This window comes from Mercenaria mercenaria, chromosome 1 (assembly GCF_021730395.1).
Source record: "Mercenaria mercenaria strain notata chromosome 1, MADL_Memer_1, whole genome shotgun sequence".
Taxonomy (NCBI): domain Eukaryota; kingdom Metazoa; phylum Mollusca; class Bivalvia; order Venerida; family Veneridae; genus Mercenaria; species Mercenaria mercenaria.
This window is the reverse complement of record NC_069361.1, coordinates 94,665,990-94,685,362: the sequence shown is the minus strand read 5'-3', so window position 1 is coordinate 94,685,362 and position 19,373 is coordinate 94,665,990. Positions and strand designations below refer to the sequence as shown.

The 19,373-nt window shown below is 37.8% G+C and overlaps 1 protein-coding gene across 1 annotated transcript in view; it reads left to right on the top strand.

Moving 5' to 3' along the window:
- LOC123529705 (tetratricopeptide repeat protein 27-like) overlaps positions 1-19,373 on the top strand; it is a 76,944-nt gene that overhangs the window by 6,615 nt on the left and 50,956 nt on the right. The window contains 3 exon segments of the mRNA XM_053524187.1: positions 13,043-13,238; positions 15,013-15,130; positions 15,453-15,593. Coding sequence (XP_053380162.1) covers positions 13,043-13,238; positions 15,013-15,130; positions 15,453-15,593 — 455 coding nt within the window.

Below are 19,373 nucleotides of genomic sequence, written 5' to 3'. Positions count from 1 at the left end.
AACCAGAATTTTCTAAGTCCAAAAGGGGGTCATAATTTGCTCAAAATACATGTCAGAGTTATGGGACTTGACCCAGTGAGGTAGGTAATTGATCAAGAAAAAGAAGAAATAAGTTTCAAATCTATATGTCTTTTAGTAATAGCTGTATGTACTTGCACACAAAACTTTAACCAAAATTTATTAAGTCCAAAAGGGGGCAAAATTTGGCCAAAATGAAGGTCTGAGTTATGGGACTTGCTGCTATCAACTAGTTTTATAACCCAAAGACACATGTGAAGTTTCAATTCAATATCTGCATTAGTTTTGGAGATAGTAACTTGCATGTAAAACTTTAAAACTTTAACCAGAATTTTCTAAGTCCAAAAGGGGGCATAATTTGCTCAAAATACATGTCAGAGTTATGGAACTTGACCCAGTGAGGTTGGTAATTGACCTAGAAAAAGAAAAAAATAAGTTTAAAAGCTATATACCTTTAAATAATAGCTGTATGCACTTGCATGCAAAAACTTAACCAAGATGTGACGCCGACGCCGACGCCAGGGTGAGTAGAATAGCTAGACTATTCTTTGAATAGTCGAGCTAAAAATCAACACGAAATGTGCAGATGTCTCTAATCATTGGCATATATTTCAAAAACAAGCACATGGACCTGTACATTTTATTTTGCCATATTATAGACCATATGTTTATTTACGACTATGAGAAGTTTCATTAAAATCTACATTGAAAATATTATTAAAATTGTGACTTCCTCATAGACGCACGTTATGAAAACTAATGTAAGGTCCAAATCTTTCAAATCAGTCAAGCAAAACATAAAGCAAACAAACGTTTCTTTTTCATTTGCCAAATTTTCTGAGTATATTCTGAAGCATTAAAATCTTCTACATTGGAGAAAACAAATTTGATCTGAATGTGAAGAACTACCTTAATATATAATGTCAGATGTTTTGAATTGCATTTTATTGGGAAAAAGGGGGAAAAGTGATTTTACAAAAACATTCTTTGTTTTTCTAATCACACCGGGAAATTGGTTTGTAACATTTCACTATGTAACAGAGATGATGTTGAAAATATATAGGATATGAAGAGACCGGGTATTTTTTTACGAAAAAGGAAATGACTCAACACTTCCTGGGACATTTAACAGTATTAAACACTAAAATCTTACTTAAAAGTTGTGTTTGAAACATTTGCTTAGTGGTTGATTAATCTTTATTACACTTCAGCAGAACTATAGCAAACCCTATGGGGGATGGCACCATGTGGAGAAGTAATGAGTTTTTTATCTGCAGACTGCAGAAAAAGTCTGCAATTTAGGGAAAAGATTGCAGACTGCAATCTGCAATCTGCTAAAATGTCTGCACTTTAGGGAGACCCGAATTATATTGAGTTTTTTTTAACCTATGATAGTTTGATTGACACAATTGTTGACCTATACCGCGATATTAGTGATGTGGCGTCACATGATAACAATGGCTGACTGTTGTTGTTCGAAGTACACATGGATGTTTCTTGAATGATATCTTATTCATTTTCACACAGTTATTGATGCATATGACATGAAATATTGTGGTAAAGACAAGAAATACACTGTTGTATTGTTTCTTGTTTAATGTGGTTACGTCGAATGTCAAGTACCGCGACATTACAGATGAACGGTATATATCACAACAAAGATCCTCAAGGAGGGGTTCAAGCAAAAGCCATGGATCGACCGTAAGGTGAGGGCTTCCATGAGGAGAAAGGCAAAGCTGTACACCAGAATGAAGAAAACTGGTCAGGACAAAGATATCGACAGATACAGACAATCTAAGAGTACCACTCACAGGGGTGTAAAATTATTTTTCACACCACTCGCCCTGCAGGACTAGTAGCCAGTAATATCAACTCGCCCATAGTGAACAGCCACTCGCCCTAATGATTGACACTTTTAATACTGTCACTTTTATGAAAGGAGTATTATGTACAATAGTATTATTTCCCGAAAAATATTTATTTTGAAAAGTGTCTAAAAAATTTGGACACAATAATCATCGTCCATCCACCCGTGTTGAAAGAGAGGGAAAAAAACGTTAAAGATTATCGGTAATTATTCAGACGATAAACTAAGTAATCGACCTTGTTTTCATGATCAATTTACACCCCTCAAAGAGTCAGACATCTGAAGTGGAGATCAAAGTGGTATTTTTGCTCGAGATTGTCATGGCATTACGTCATGTTTTCGCGCCAGGTGACACATCACTGTCTGATCGTACCGCATCGGTTCTTAAAATTGCCCCGAGAAATAGAAATCAATAAAAAGTTTCTTCATTAATTTGTTATCAAAAGCGAATGTGCTATATCCCGTATAAAAGGTAAATGTCTCAAACGATAGTTACTATAGTGGATATCCTACCTCTGTGACCTATTTGCCCTCGAGGAATTTACATTATTGTTTGACAAAAAAAAACTTTTAAATTGTTGGTCAAAAAATATATGTACACAGATTCATTTAGAACTTATTAAAAACCGCAATGACATCACATTGCTTTATTTTAAAATCGCATTTCTGTTTACGTTCACGAGGTCACGTAACCTATTCTGCCGCACTAACAGAAATCTGTTTGCCAAAAATCGTTTAACTCCATGTATTGTAATTGCTGCCGCTTTTTCATTATTTAAGATTTTTTTATTCTGTTTTTGTTCTTTCTGGTCAAAAGTCTGAATTTTATGCCCAGAGTATTCATCATTTATTTACTTTTAGAAAGAAATAAGTAACTACGATCACGCTGTTTGAATTATTACAAATGTTTATATGAAAATTCGACCGTTTTTATAGAATTTTGCCTACATTTCTGTCGATAGCTTATTAAAATCATTATAGAATTCAAAAAGTATTATTTCTCAAGAGATGTTGAAAACTTGAAGCGAAAATGTTAAAAAATGAATGCACTACGCACGGTTTTTGTGTACGTGACAATGTAAATTAGATATTTAATACGATAGGTCGCACGTGCTTGTGGAATGGAAAATTACCGGCATGACGTTTTGATATCTTTACGATTCGCGGGGGTAAATTCCAGTCAATCCAGGTAGCGACTGAACCATCCCAAAGTTTGTTGACGTTTTGGAGTTGTAATTTCTAAATTTTGGTAAAGTAAGGACGATCGGTCGAGTATACAGCGAGGTCCATTCATCCTACTCAGACTTTAACTCGCCAATGCGAGCGGCAGAGTGGAATTTTACACCCCTGACTCAGAAACTTGAAAGAGAAACTTATCAAAATTATGTGAACAACTTGATTGAAGTTGATGACCCTGATGAAACTAAACCTTCAAAACAAAAGAAATTTTGGAACTACATTAAATCTTTACGGAAAGACAACACTGGTATTTCACCGCTCAAGGATAATGGAAGACTGTTCAACTCAGCAAGAGACAAGGCCAACATACTGAACCGACAATACAAGTCAGTTTTCACAGATGAAAACCGGCGAGATCCCCAGTCCTACGGGTACACCTTACCCGGACATGGACAAGATCGAGTTACAAGAGGAAGGCATCCTGAAGCTCCTCAAGAATATGAAGCCCAAGAAAGCTTCAGGTCCAGACGACATATCAGCTAGGATATTGAAGGACTGTGCTGAAGACTTGGCCCCGATCTTGACCCTGATCTTTCAACGCTCCATCAGCGAAGGAAATGTACCACGGGACTGGCGACAAGCCAGTGTCACAGCCATATACAAGAAGGGTGCTAGGCAAGATCCTGCAAATTACCGTCCTGTGTCCCTAACAAGTTTATGTTGCAAGCTGCTTGAGCATGTCATTGTCACTCAAGCACCTAGACAAGCATGCCATCCTTCACGACTGTCAGCATGGGTTCAGAGCAAGGAGGAGTTGCGAAACTCAACTACTAACTCTAGTGCATGAGCTTGCTGAGTCGCTCGACAACAGGATTCAAATGGACTTGATCATATTGGATTTTAGCATTTGATCGCGTGCCACACCAGTGCCTCTTAAGGAAAGTGCAACATTATGGAATCAGAAGTAACACATTAGATCGGATCTCGTCATTTTTACATGGTAGAACACAGAGAGTCTTGGTTCATGGTCAGCGTTCAGAAGAGGTCCCTGTCATTAGCGGTGTCCCCCAAGGTTCCGTATTAGGTCCTCTCCTTTTCCTAATATTCATCAACGACCTTCCGGAGGGATTACTATCAAGTGTACGACTCTTCACGGACGACTGCATGCTCTATCGCCAGATCCGATCCGACCTTGATTGCCAACTTCTTCAAGCAGATCTTGATGCACTAGCCAAGTGGGAAGCTATATGGGGTGTGGACTTTCACCCGCAAAAGTGCAGTGTTCTACGTGTAACAAGGGCAAGAACCAAGATCATTTCAACTAACTACATACTGAAAGGCATCCAACTATCCAGTGAAAAAACATCTAAGTACCTTGGTGTGGACCTTAACTCTGAACTTTCATGGTAACCACATATCGACCGAGTGACCAAGAAAGCAAACAACATGCTCGGCTTTCTGCGGCGCAACCTACGGAACACCTCTAGAGAAACCAAGACCAGTGCTTATATCTCCCTGGTATGTTCTAACCTAGAGTATTGCTGCACAGTATGGAGTCCACACGCAGTATCACATAAACGTCAAGTGGAAATGGTACAACGGCGCGCAGCACGCTTTGCCACTAACAGGTACCATAACACCAGCAGTGTCACCTGCATGTTGGAAGAGCTACAATGGGAAACACTCGAATCACGCCGCCAGAAACACCAACTGACAATGCTCTACCGCATAGTAAACCACCTCGTTGACATAGATGGTAACAAATATCTGACTCCGAGAAAGGTCATGCCACGACACAAGCATGGAAAGGGTTTCTTGCCACACCCTACATCTACAGACAGTCTCAAGTTTAGCTTTTTCCCACGTACTATACCGCTATGGAATGATCTACTAGCAGCTGTTGCTGAGGCCCTCTCTTTGGCATCTTTTAAGAGCGGGCTATCCAACCTGACCTTCTAAGGGGACACCCTTCCCAGTCCCAAATTAGGTGTTCATATGATGGACTCGAGCTATGTCGGTCGGGCCTTGGGCCCTGGTACCGCCACGGAAGCCGAATTGGTCGTGTCCTGATGGACCTGAAAAGTGACTGGGTATACTTCTTCACAGTTCTAACTTTTGACTATCTGCACCAAATCTTGACCGGGACTCAAACTTCTAGCTTTCACTATTTTCAGTTTTCTCACACTTTCTCTTTCCTTGCACACCGTCAAAGAAATGTCAAGTCTGACAGTTTGGCGTAATGATGTAGATGTAATTTGTAGCGATCACAGGTACCATGCGACTGGACGAATGCCCGCCGTTTTGACTGCCTGCCTTGAATTGACCGATATTTATGGCATTGAAATTGTTTACAAATGTTATCACCAAATAACCCAAATTTCGAAAGAAATTCTTTTTCAAAATGTGCCTAATTATTCTCAGATGATTATAAAAAACACACCTTATTTGGTGACAACATGTGTAAACAATTTAGATAAGATAAATATCAGTCAAATCACGGCGGGCAATCAGCACGGCGGCCATTTGTCCAGTCGCAGGGTACCTGTGCACGTCATCAGTTTCTCAATTAAGGGAGTCAGAGCGTAAATGTTGCGACCTAGTCTCATTGGCTGTGACAGCTAGTGACTCACTTTTGGCTTAACAAAAGTCCAAATAATAGGGCGTTTTGGGACAGCGCGATAACTTCCACTGTCGTTGTCTCTGACTTGTCCAAACTTATTCTGTAAATTTGTGTTAGGAAATCCCCAATGAAAATCCATTAGGAACATTTTCTGGTACATGTACAAAGTTTTTGTAATGATTATATCTCTGAAAATGAATTTAAACTGAAACTGAATAATTTGATTAAACGCCTATTTTTATACAATGATATATTCAATGGCGTTGTACATAATAATAATAATAATATTAGTTATTATAATGTTAATATGAATTAAGGCACCACCTAGCATCGGGATTTATCTTTTATATATCCACTTACAAAGAAATATTCAACACTCAACAGAAAGTGAAACTTCGCTCTAACATAAGTTTACCATGTTTACATTTAGTGTCATCATACCTCTTACAGCAAATATCATACTTTGCAAAATTTACGGGAAGCCGTGACAATGACGTCATTCATTGCGTTCTCGCACTGGCTTTAGGATTTTCTTGTTTGTTTGCACTCCATGCAGAAACTTGACGGCCTTTTCAATTCCTTACTGTTTTAAGTGTTTTTCAGTTGCATGTACAGTTTTCATTACGAAACAGAAGTAAAAGAATCATGTTGGCACGATTTACGAATTTCTGTGACTGATTCGAGGTGCTCGAATGTTCATGCAGACAATTTGTCTGTTGTGTGTACATAAACCGGAACCGGAAAACGTTGAAAAAATTGCCTCAGTATATGCAAACAACAAAGACAAATAACTGTATACAGATGTAACCGTCTCGGGGATTTTCATCCCCTATTAATAATGACAATAATAATGACAGCCTTATTGTAATAAACAGTCCTGACCGCACCCCTCCCCTTGACGTCATTTTACCCCTATTGCCAATGCCAGTGCTTAAAGCAACTGGTACGCCCAGACGAGCTGCATAGAGGTTCAAACCCCCCGGTTAGTGGTGCCATCACATACTATTTAAGAAAGAAATACTACACACTACCCTACCCATAGAGCCTTACCAACAAGTGCATTTATGTCGGAGATAGATAGAAATACAATGTAGACTGAATAACACCGTGTTACAGCGGTGTTCACCATTGAAAATCACCCATTATTAAACACAAGTATATAAACAATGCATATTGCTAATAATTCCATGACCTCCCAGGTCTTAAAAGCAAAATAAACAGCCAGAATTAACATTTTTACACCAAATTTCCCTTTGCCATAAACGATATCCTAGATTTTGACTCCTTGGTGGGATGGAGATCATTTAAAAATACCCTCTGCGGTAAAGTTTATCATATGTGACTATACCCGGGTCCCTTTGGAGGGTCAGAACGTCGGTGTAGACGTACGGACAGACTTGAAACTTGCCAGGATTATCCCCATATCATTATTCGTTTGACGTGTGAGGTAAACCCGATCAAATTATTTTGTAAACATTTCGAATTGGGTCGTTGAATATGATTTTCGCATCAATTTTAATAAACGTCCAATTTAAACAGCTGAATATTTCTTTATTTTGCAAAGTTGGCGACCAGGATTAATTATATAATATGTTTAGGCACTTACTCGTTTGCCTGCACCAGAATATCTTCATGGAAAGTCGAAATGAAAAAATACTGCTAAAAAACTAACACCACTACTCTCCGTTATTGATTTCCTATCCTGTGGCAGTCACATCCCTCGGCGTGGTGGACATCAGGTAATAGGGTGTGATTATTGTACTAAATACACACCGCGAGATGGCCACGTGTCTGTCGGCACGTGGTGTGGTTGCTAATTAACATACAACACTCCGCCTACTGCCATACTGGCAAACGATATTGAAATTCACTATGATTTTGATTGACAAGGGGCAGAACTTTCGAACTTGAGACGCATCAAGGTAAATGTCCACGAGTCAAGTCGACGCACGGGGTATATTCTGTGTGGGGCAAAAACCAGTTTTTCTCGATTTTCGTGGGTCAAAACCCAGGACCTCGGGCTAACCGAACGCCCTGGGGACAGCAACAGTCAAAAGTTATCAAGCTGTCCGGAAATGTCCTATCATTTGGACTAAGTGGCTTATAGCCATTATGGCCCTCTTGAACTTTGAGTTGAAAGGTAAGGGCTGGTGACAGAGGAGGTAATTTAATAAGTTTTAAATTGCAATAACTTTGTCATTTCTTGGTCAAATTTGATTAAATTAGCTGCTAAACACATCTGATGATTCATAGCTTCCATCTCAATCAAAAGTTTCTGTTGATATTGCTTATCACTGTTATAAGTAATGGGTATACACATTCTGCTATTATGAGGACAGGCACAAATATCAGATATGAAGTGAAAAATTATGGTCAGATAAAAATACCAGTTTTTATCTGAAATCAACAGATCAAGCCAGAATGAAGAATACGTACAGAAAATCTGTCTCTGCATATAGGAGAGATCGTGTTTGTATACAAATCCGTTGTATTTTCTACAGTGATTGAGTGGGCAGAATTTGTGAACAGTGATGTATTTCTAACAGCCTAAACTTTCTTAAAACACAAATTAAAAGTGAGAAAGATCTCATGAAGTGCAAAGGCTGAAGATAGTTTGAATAAAAAAAATTCTACTAATATGTAGAATTTAATTAAACATTGATTTTTCAGAACTTCAGAATATACATAGAAAATTTGGCAAATAAAAATACTAGTGGCATGTGCTTGTTTTTTAGCTCACCTGTCACAAAGTGACAAGGTGAGCTTTTGTGATCGCGCGGCGTCCGTCATCCGTGCGTGCGTGCGTCCGTCAATCCGTAAACTTTTGCTTGTGACCACTCTAGAGGTCACATTTTTTGTGGGATCTTTATGAAAGTTGGTCAAAATATTCATCTTGATGATATCTAGGTCAAGTTCGAAACTGGGTCACGTGCCATCAAAAACTAGGTCAGTAGGTCTAAAAATAGAAAAACCTTGTGACCTCTCTAGAGGCCATATATTTCAAAAGATCTTCATTAAAATTGGTCAGAATGTTCACCTTGATGATATCTAGGTCAAGTTCGAAACTGGGTCACATGCCTTCAAAAACTAGGTCAGTAGGTCTAAAAATAGAAAAACTTTGTGACCTCTCTAGAGGCCATATATTTCAAAAGATCTTCAAGAAAATTAGTCAGAACGTTCACCTTGATGATATCTAGGTCAAGTTCGAAACTGGGTCACGTGCCCGCAAAAACTAGGTCAGTAGGTCAAATAATAGAAAAACCTTGTGACCTCTCTAGAGGCCATATATTTCATGAGATCTTCATGAAAATTGGTCAGAATGTTCACCTTGATGATATCTAGGTCAAGTTCGAAAGTGGGTCACGTGCCTTCAAAAACTAGGTCAGTAGGTCAAATAATAGAAAAACCTTGTGACCTCTCTAAAGGCCATATTTTTCATGGGATCTGTATGAAAATTGGTCTGAATGTTCATCTTGATGATATCTAGTTCAAGTTCAAAGCAGGGCCATGTGTGGTCAAAAACTAGGTCAGTTGGTCTAAAAATAGAAAAACCTTGTGACCTCTCTAGAGGCCATACTTGTGAATGGATCTCCATAAAAATTGGTCAGAATGTTCATCTTGATGATATCTAGGTCAAGTTCGAAAATGGGTCACGTGCCATCAAAAAATAGGTCAGTAGGTCAATTAATGAAAAAAAGTTGTGACCTCTCTAGAGGCCATATCTTTCATGGGATCTGTATGAAAGTTGGTCTGAATGTTTATCTTGATGATATATAGGCCAAGTTTGAAACTGGGTCAACTGCGATTTAAAACTAGGTCAGTAGGTCTTGAAATAGAAAAACCTTTTGACCTCTCTAGAGGCTATACCCTTGAATGGATCTTCATGAAAATTGGTCAGAATGTTCACCTTGATGATAACTAGGTCAAGTTTGAAACTGGGTCACGTGCCTTAAAAAACTAGGTCAGTAGGTCAAATAATAAAAATACCTTTTGACCTCTTTAGAGGCCATACTTTTCATGGGATCTGTATGAAAGTTGGTCTGAATGTTCATCTTGATGATATCTAAGTCAAGTATGAAACTGGGTCAACTGCGGTCAAAAACTAGGTCAGTAGGTCTAAAATTATTAAAATCTTTTGACCTCTCTAGAGGCCATATTTTTCAATGGATCTTCATGAAAATTGATCTGAATGTTCAACTTGATGATATCTAGGTCAGTTTCGAAACTGGGTCATGTGCGGTCAAAAACTAGGCCAGTAGGTATAAAAATAGAAAAACCTTGTGACCTCTCTAGAGGCCATATTTTTCATGAGATCTTCATGAAAATTAGTGAGAATGTTCACCTTGATGTTATCTAGGTAAAGTTCAAAACAGGGTCACGTACCTTCAAAAACTAGGTCAATAGGTCAAATAATAGAAAAACCTTGTGACCTCTCTAGAGACCATATTTTTCAATGGATCTTCATGAAAATTGGTCAGAACTTTTATCTTGATAATATCTAGGTCAAGTTCAAAAACGGGTCACATGAGCTCAAAAACTAGGTCACTGTGTCATATAATAGAAAAAACGACGTCATACTCAAAACTGGGTCATGTGGGAAGAGGTAAGCGATTCAGGACCATCATGGTCCTCTTGTTTTGTTGGTTTTTTTTTTGCTAGACTAATTTGATTAATTTAGACCTCAATCAAGTTTTTTAGCTCACCAGAGCACAAAGTGCTCAGGGTGAGCTATTGTGATCGCTCACCGTCTGTCCGTTGTCCGTCCGTCCACACTTTCCTTTAAACAACATCTCCTCCTAAACTAACAGGCCAATTTTGATGAAACTTCACAGGGATGTTCCTTGGTTGGTCTTCTTTAAAAATTGTTCAAAGAATTGAATTCCATGCAGAACTCTGGTTGCCATGGCTACAGAAATGAATAACTTCAAAAATCTTCTTCTCAAAAACCAGAAGTCCTAGAGCTTAGATATTTGGTGTGAAGCATTGCCTAGTGGACCTCTACTAAATTTGTTCAAATCATGACCCCGGGGTCGAAATTGACCCCGCCCTAGGGGTCACTTGATTTTACATAGGAAAATCTAAAAAAAATCTTCTTCTCAAAAACCAGAAGACCTAGAGCTTAGATATTTGACATGTAGCATTGCCTAGAGGACCTCTACTAAAGTTGTTCAAATCATGACCCTGGGGTCAAAATTGACCCTGCCCCAGGGGTCACTTGATTTTACATAGGAAAATCTTCAAAAATTTTCTAAATTTAAAACAGAAGGCCTAGAGCTTAGATATTTCACGTGTAGCATTGCCTAGTGGACCTCTACAAAATTTTTTCAAATCATGAACCCCAGGGTCAAATTGACCCCGCCCCAGAGGTCACTTGATTTTACATAGGAAAATCTTCAAAAATTTTCTAAAAATAAACCAGAAGGCCTAGATCTTAGATATTTAACGTGTAGCATTGCCTAGTAGACTTCTACAAAAAAAATTCAAATCTGGACCCCCCAGGGTCAAATTGACCCAGCCCCAGGGGTCACTTGATTGTATATAGGGAAATCTTCAAATTTTTCTAAAAAAAAACCAGAAGGCCTACAGCTGAGATATTTGACATGTAGAATTGCCTAATGGACCTCTACAAAATCTGTTCAAATCATGACCCCCGGGGTCAAAATTGACCCCGGCCCAGGGGTCAATTTGTTTTACATAGCAAAATCTTCAAAAAATTTCTAAAAATAAACCAGAAGGCCTACAGCTTAGATATTTCACGTGTAGCATTGCCTAATGGACCTCTACAAAATCTGTTCAAATCATGACCCCCGGGGTCAAAATTGACCCCGTCCCAGGGGTCACTTGATTTTACATAGGAAAATCTTCAAAAAATTTCTGAAAATAAACCAAAAGGCCTAGATCTTAGATATTTGACGTGTAGCATTGCCTAGTGGACTTCTACAAAAAAAATTCAAATCATGACCCCCGGGGTCAAACTGACCCCGCCCCATGGGGTCACTTGATTTACATAGGAAAATCTTCAAAAAATTTCTAAAAATAAACCAGAAGGCCTAGATCTTAGATATTTAACGTGTAGCATTGCCTAGTAGACTTCTACAAAAAAATTCAAATCTGGACCCCCCAGGGTCAAATTTACCCAGCCCCAGGGGTCACTTGATTGTATATAGGGAAACCTTCATAAATTTGCTAAAAATGAACCAGAAGGCCTAGATCTTAGATATTTGATATGTTACATTGCCTAGTAGACTTCTACAAACTTTGTTCCTTTCATGACCCCTGGGGTAAACTTGGCCCCGCCCCAGGGGTTACTTGATTGTACATCAGAAAATCTTCCAAAAAAATTCTAAAAATCAGTTTGACATTTGAAACATGTAGCTCATATTACTCTGGTGAGCGATCCAGGGTCATCATGACCCTCTTGTTATACTGAGAATCTGTTTAAAAATCACACAATTGATAACAATTTCGCAAATAGAATTTTTCTACATGTAAATTTCAATGTCATTTGTTTTGTTAATAGAGATGTAATATGAAATAGAATTTTATTTTGTGACAGTCATGGCGAAATAGTTTCAAGAATTATCTGTCAGACGACCCAGGATAGCCCATCCCACCAAATTGAAACTCGTCTGACCGAAACCATGTTGTAAGAGTAAACAAAAAAATTTGATGTTGGTATACAGACACTATACATGCTGTAAATAGGAAAATGGCGTGAAAAAAGATGGTAGTCACTAAATAGCGAATTCAAATAGTTCTCATTTTTTTTGCATTTTAGAACTATTTTCCTTACTTTCTTTGCAATTGTTTTGCTGAAATCACATGACAGATCTATCTTGACATTTAGGAAGCATAATAATGAAATGATAGCCTGACAGAATTTGTCATGAAAACTTAGAAATTAGGTCATACACCACCACTACAATTGAGGGTCTTATATTTTAGCTAATTTTGCAGTCAATATGTTTGACTGAAAACATTTTTCTAGCATCAAACATGCCCTTCTGTTCTTTTGATGACAATATTCTTCAAGAAAATGTAAGCTACAGACATGTACAATGGGTCCTGATGTGTGCTGCAACCGTTGGAAATTTGTCAATTTTGATAGAATAAAGATGGCCAGCTTTATTTAGTGTGTTCATGCCTATTAGATAGATGAAAAATGAACATGTGCATAAGAAAACGGCTTTGTAAAAAACTCTTCAGTGGTAGTAAAAACAGATCTGCTCCGTACCATATTGGAGATACGGTCCGACACCTCAACCCTCCTTGTCTGACCTAGCCATTTTTTTGTTGGACAGGTCTGACTGTCCCAACAGGATTTCACCATGACTGTTATAAAGTGTGATATCTTTCAGGTTCAGCAAAATCAGAAAAGTACTCGGAAATTGTACAGAAGTTCAGAGACGGTCAATATGCTTTTGTTCTAAAACAGGACTTCACTAAACAGATATTCTCTGAATCATCTGACACTGAGGTTACACTTGACTCTTGGCTTCACAAGAATATTGCAAATCTGTTTGAGACACAATCAGAAGATCAGCTCTCAGAAAGGTATAATTCTACAGTGTTTGAGTGTGTTTACAGAAAACTGCAGGTTACATGTTAGAAAAATTAAATTTAACATAATTATGTTTTACATCATCTTAGTGAATAGTTGATTTGTTTTATTATTTATTCTAACAATCAGATTCATTTTCCTATTAAACAAAGAAGGCTGAAAACAGTGAATTATTATACAACAAATCACTGTCCTGACGTCACAATTATTACGTCATGGCGTCAAAGGGCATAGCGGCGCGCTTGAAAAGAAACCAATTGAAAACGGGCAAATATTTAATGAATGTCATCAAGGATGTACTTAAAAATCCTTGGTAACGTGTTAGAATCGAAATAATATATCTCATTTAATGATTTGCTCTTGAATAAGTCATTGTTTGTCGTTCAGATGTGCATTATTATATAACTCGGGCTGCGCCCTCGTGATATAATTCCTTCGCATCTGAACTCCAAACAATGATTTATTCAACAACAAATCACTGGATGAGATATTTTATTTCTTAATTATTTAACTGTATGCATGAATTTTTCTGTCATTAAAACATTTTACTTAATTTAGTTGCATCTGTACTGTATTGTCCGTTTTGGAGGGATATTTAAAAAGTTATGATATGAATATCACAAAATTAAAACCTTTGAATTTTTCTTTCCCACCATAAATTATGATCTTTTATACATAAGAGGTGAAAATATTGTCAGGGTGGATGATCTGTTTGGACTTTAAAGGTATTAACGTCTTACTTGTGGTGGTGGTGCTACAAGGGCCTTGATGTTGATATAACAGTAGCATTATTAGAATGCACAGCCTAGTTCTAATATTGGTGTGTGGGCAGGGGGGGCTCTGTGGTAGAGTGGTTTAGGTTGCTGACCTCAAATCACTGGCCCCTCATCGATGTGGGTTTGAGTCTCACTCGGTGCGTTGAATTCTTCATGTGAGGGAGCCATCCAGTTGAGGTCGGTGGTTCTACCCAGGTGCCCACTTGTGATGAAATAATGCATGGAGGGGCGCCTGGGGTCTTCCTCCATCGTTTATATGACTGAAAAATTGTTGAAAAAGACGTTAAACCTGAACACACACACACTCCTCCATCAAAGCTGGAAAATCACCATATGACCTATATATTGTGTTGGTGCGACATAAAACCTGACAAAAAAAAAGTTCTTAATATATTGAGTGCTACAGCAGTAGACATCAACCAAAAAATTTTAAGGAGTAAGATGTGTACACTGTAAATGATGCCATTGGGAAAATAATGTCCTGACCCATGCATCATCTCAACCATACTTGTAAAACTACAAATAACATATATTTTAAATACAGAAATGGTCTAATTCAAAATATTTTGCAATGTATAATATATCAAACATGAATACTGAATGTCAAATGTATATATGACATTGATATTAGAAGAACATCTCTTAAATAAGCCTGCCCGCTTAGCTCAGTAGGTAGAGTGTTGGTCTATGGACCGCGGGGTCGTGAGTTCGATCCTCGGGCTGGGCGTATGTTCTCCGTGGCTGTTTGATAAACACACTGTGTCTGACATCATTCGTCCTCCACCTCTGATTTATGTGGGCAAGTTGGCAGTTACTTGCGGAGAACAGGTTTGTACTGGTACAGAATCCAGGAAGACCGGTTAGGTTGACTGCCTGCCCGTTACATGATTGAAATACTGCTGAAAAACGGCGTTAAACCCAAAACAAACAAACTTAAATATTATGTGAGAGATAAAACAATTGTATTGAGATTTTGAGACTATTATCTTAGGGAGTTTGAGGTTCTGCTAGTTGCTGTGACCTGTCTACAGCTGTTTGTACAGAATAATTGGTTAGGACCTCGACCTTCAGAATGTTCCCCAAAAGACATACTTCCTGAACATTTCTTGGTAAAAAAACTTTTCTTATTTATTGCATTCATGATTTTACTTAAAAAATAAAGAAAACTTTAATATTTTGTTATGTTGATGTGCTATGATACTTTTGTTTCTGTCAACTGTAAAAATGAAAGAAATGTAGTGATTCTGTCAGTAATATTAGTTTAACATAAGATTAAAATCTTTTTTGAATTGGTAAAGCTTTTGAAGAGAATTGATGAATTTCATGTCTTTCAGTCAAAAGTTAGTCATACCCCTTGTAAACGTTTGTTCATTGTGGAAGATATGTAAACTAGTGGGCAGTTGTCTTATGGAAGACCTTTATTTATTTCAGGGTGACAAAATCAGTGAGTTTTTAGAAAGTGAACTGAGTATTGATGGTGAACCCATATACAACCTTACAGCATACCCGGAGTTCCTGTACATAGCTAGATTTTTATTGCTGGAATGCAGGGATAGATTGAAACATCTTCAGGTATATATAACATCACTGTACTTACAAATTACATCTTGTCATTGTATTGGTTTTGTGATTTTAGGTGTGTATTAATATTGCTATTTTGTGGACTACTTTCTACCAGTTTTAGGGACTTAAGGTGTAAACTGTGGCCATGAATCTGTGTAATTTCTGCCTGGTCAATAACTTTGCCATTTATGGGTGGACAGTGCAACGCTTAGTTTATATCTGTTTTCTTTGAAGTTCTGTGGATGAGTTTCAAATTCATTTCAGTAACTTGCTTTGGGATAAAAAATCTCTACCTGTTAGTTGAATAAAACTGGAAACTGTCATTGGCTGAAGTTTGTTCAGTAGGAACTGACTTATTAAAAAAAAAAATTGGGCAGTGCAGTGATATTTTATTACTTTGCAAATCACAGTATAGATTGTTCAGCCCTTCCCGAGCATATATATGTATATATATAGGAAGAGAGAATTTATACAAACTAACCACCACCACACTATACCAGACCAATTACAGCAAAGTGCCTAGCAGTACACACCAGCCTACATATGCTACAACAAGTCTACTAACCCAGTAAGATTAGTTTCAATGCTGTTTTATATACACACCCAAATTGTACTGCACATTCGTACTGGTTCAACATTTGCATATATACTAAAAATACACAAATCAGCAGTGACGATTTAGTCTTTTTAACTGACTTGGACCAGAGAAGCTACTGTTTTCTTTCTAAAAGTTAACTAGATCTCGGGGAATACAATGAATTTTACAGAGATAGTATGCATTTAGGGATATAATTAAATTCAGAGCAGTTGTCGACTTTCCAATACGCGAGATCCTAGAGGATACATCTTTGCATTATGTAAGTATTGCATTCCTAAGAGGGTAATATGAAAAATGTTCACCTTGATATTGAAACTTTGTAGGATGGTTCAAAACTCATTTCACACCCCAGTGGTGAGTCCTAGCTCCCTAGTGACCTTGACCTTGAAGAAATCAGCCTTTGAAAATTAACAAAATGACAGTTTCTCAAAAACTGTTACATATATTGCTTTGAAACCTTGTAGGATGGTTCAGAAACTCATTTTACACCCCATGGTGAGTCCTGGCCCCCTAGTGACCTTGATCTTGAAGAAATCAGCCTTTGAAAATTCTTAAAAATGACAATTTCTCAAAAAAATGTTACAGATATATCTTTGAAACTTTGGAAGATGGTTTTAAAACTCATTTTGCACCTATTTCACGAGTCAAAGCTCCTGTGGGCGAGACACTTTCAGGTGGTGGCCTTGTTTGTTATTAGCCCACCATCATCAGACGGTGGGCTATTCAAATCACTCTGCGTCTGTGGTTTGTCCGTCCGTCATTCCATCCGTCCGTTCGTTAACAATTTCTCGTTATCGCATCTCCTCAGAAACTACTAGGGGGATTTTGACCAAACTTTGTCAGAATGATGTATTGGTACCCTAGTTGTGTCCCCCTGGTTCAACAATTTTTGAGTGAGTTATGGCCCTTTGTTTATTTTTATAATTTACATAGATTTATATAGGGAAAAATTTTGAAAATCTTCTTGTCCAAAACCACAGGGCCTAGGGCTTTGATATTTGGTATGAAGCATCATCTAGTGGTCCTCTACCAAGATGATTAAAATTATATCCCTGGGGTCAAATATGGCTCAGCCCCGGGGTCACATGGTTTATATAGACTTATATAGGGAAAAACTTTGAAAAACCTCTTCTCCAAAACCACAGGACCTAGGGCTTTGATATTTTGCATGTGACATCATCTAGTGGTCTTCTACTAAGATTTTTCTAATTATCCCCCTAGGGTCAAATATGGCCCTGCCCTGGGGGTCACATGGTTTACATAGACTTATATAGGGAAAAACTTTGAAAATCTTCTTGTCCAAACCACAAAGCCTAGGGCTTTGATATTTGTTATGTAGCATCATCTTGTGGTTCTCTACCAAGTTTTTAAAAATTATCCACCTAGGGTCAAATATGGCCCCGCCCTGGGGGTCACATGGTTCATACAGACTTATATAGGGAAAAACTTTTAAAATCTTCTGGTCAATAAACTACAACATTCAAATTTGGACTACATGTATAGTTTTGAGTGGCAATATGAACATTGGCATGAGTTGACCTTGATTTTGACCTAGTGACCTACTTTCACATTTCTGTAGCTACAGCCTTCAAATTTTGACCACATGCATAGTTTTGTGTACCGAAAAAAACTTTGACCTTGACATTGACCTAGTGACCTACTTTCACATTTCTTAACTACAGCCTTCAAATTTGGACCACATGCATAGTTTTGTGTACCGAAACAAACTTTGACCTTGACGTTGACCTAGTGACCTACTTTCACATTTTTGAAGGTACAGGCTTCAAATTTGGACCACATGCATAGTTTTGTGTACCGAAACAAACTTTGACCTTGACGTTGACCTAGTGACCTACTTTCACATTTTTGAAGGTACAGGCTTCAAATTTGGACCACATGCATAGTTTTATGTTCCAAAATGAAATTTGACCTTGATTTTGTCCTAGTGACCTACTTTCACATTTCTCAAGCTACAGCCTTCAAATTTGGACCACATGCATAGTTTTATGTACCGAAAAAAACTTTGGCCTTTACATTGACCTAGTGACCTACTTCCACATTTTTGAAGGTACAGGCTTCAAATTTGAACCACATGCATAGTTTTGTGTTCCAAAATGAAATTTGACCTTGATTTTGTCCTAGTGACCTACTTTAACATTTCTCAAGCTACAGCCTTAAAATTTGGACCACATGCATAGTTTTATGTACCGAAAAAAACTTTGGCCTTGACATTGACCTAGTGACCTACTTTCACATTTCTCAACTACAGCCTTCAAATTTGGACCACATGCATAGTTTTGTGTACCGAAACAAACTTTGACCTTGATGTTGACCTAGTGACCTACTTTCACATTTTTGAAGGTACAGGCTTCAAATTTGGACCACATGCATAGTTTTGTGTTCCAAAAGGAAATTTGACATTGATTTTGTCCTAGTGACCTACTTTCACATTTCTCAAGCTACAGCCTTCAAAGTTGGACCACATGCTTAGTTTTGTGTTCTGGAATGAAATTTGACCTACTGACCTACTTTCACATTTCTCAAGCTACAGCCTTCAAATTTGGACCACATGCATAGTTTTATGTACCGAAAAAAACTTTGACCTTGACATTGACCTAGTGACCTACTTTCACATTTCTCAACTGCAGCCTTCAAATTTGGACCACATGCATAGTTTTGTATACCGAAACAAACTTTGACCTTGACATTGACCTTGTGACCTACTTTCACATTTTTGAAGGTACAGGCTTCAAATTTGGACCGCATGCATATTTTTTGTGTACCAAAATGAAGTTTTACCTTGATTTTGACCTAGTGACCTACTTTCACATTTCTCAATCTACAGCCTTCAAATTTGGACCACATGCATAGTTTTGTTTACTGAAATGAACTTTGATCTTGAGATTGACCTAGTGACCTACTTCCACATTTCTCAAGCTACAGGCTTCAAATTTGGACCACATGCATATTTTTGTGTTTTGAATTGAAATTTGACATTGATTTTTATCTAGTACCTACTTTCACATTTCTCAAGCTGCAGCCTCCAAATTTGAAGCACATGCATAGTTTTGTATACCGAAATGAACTTTGACCTTGAAATTGATCTTGTGACCTACTTTCACATTTCTCAAGCTACAGCTTTCAGATTTGGACCACATGCACAGTGATGTGTACTGAAATGAAATTTGACC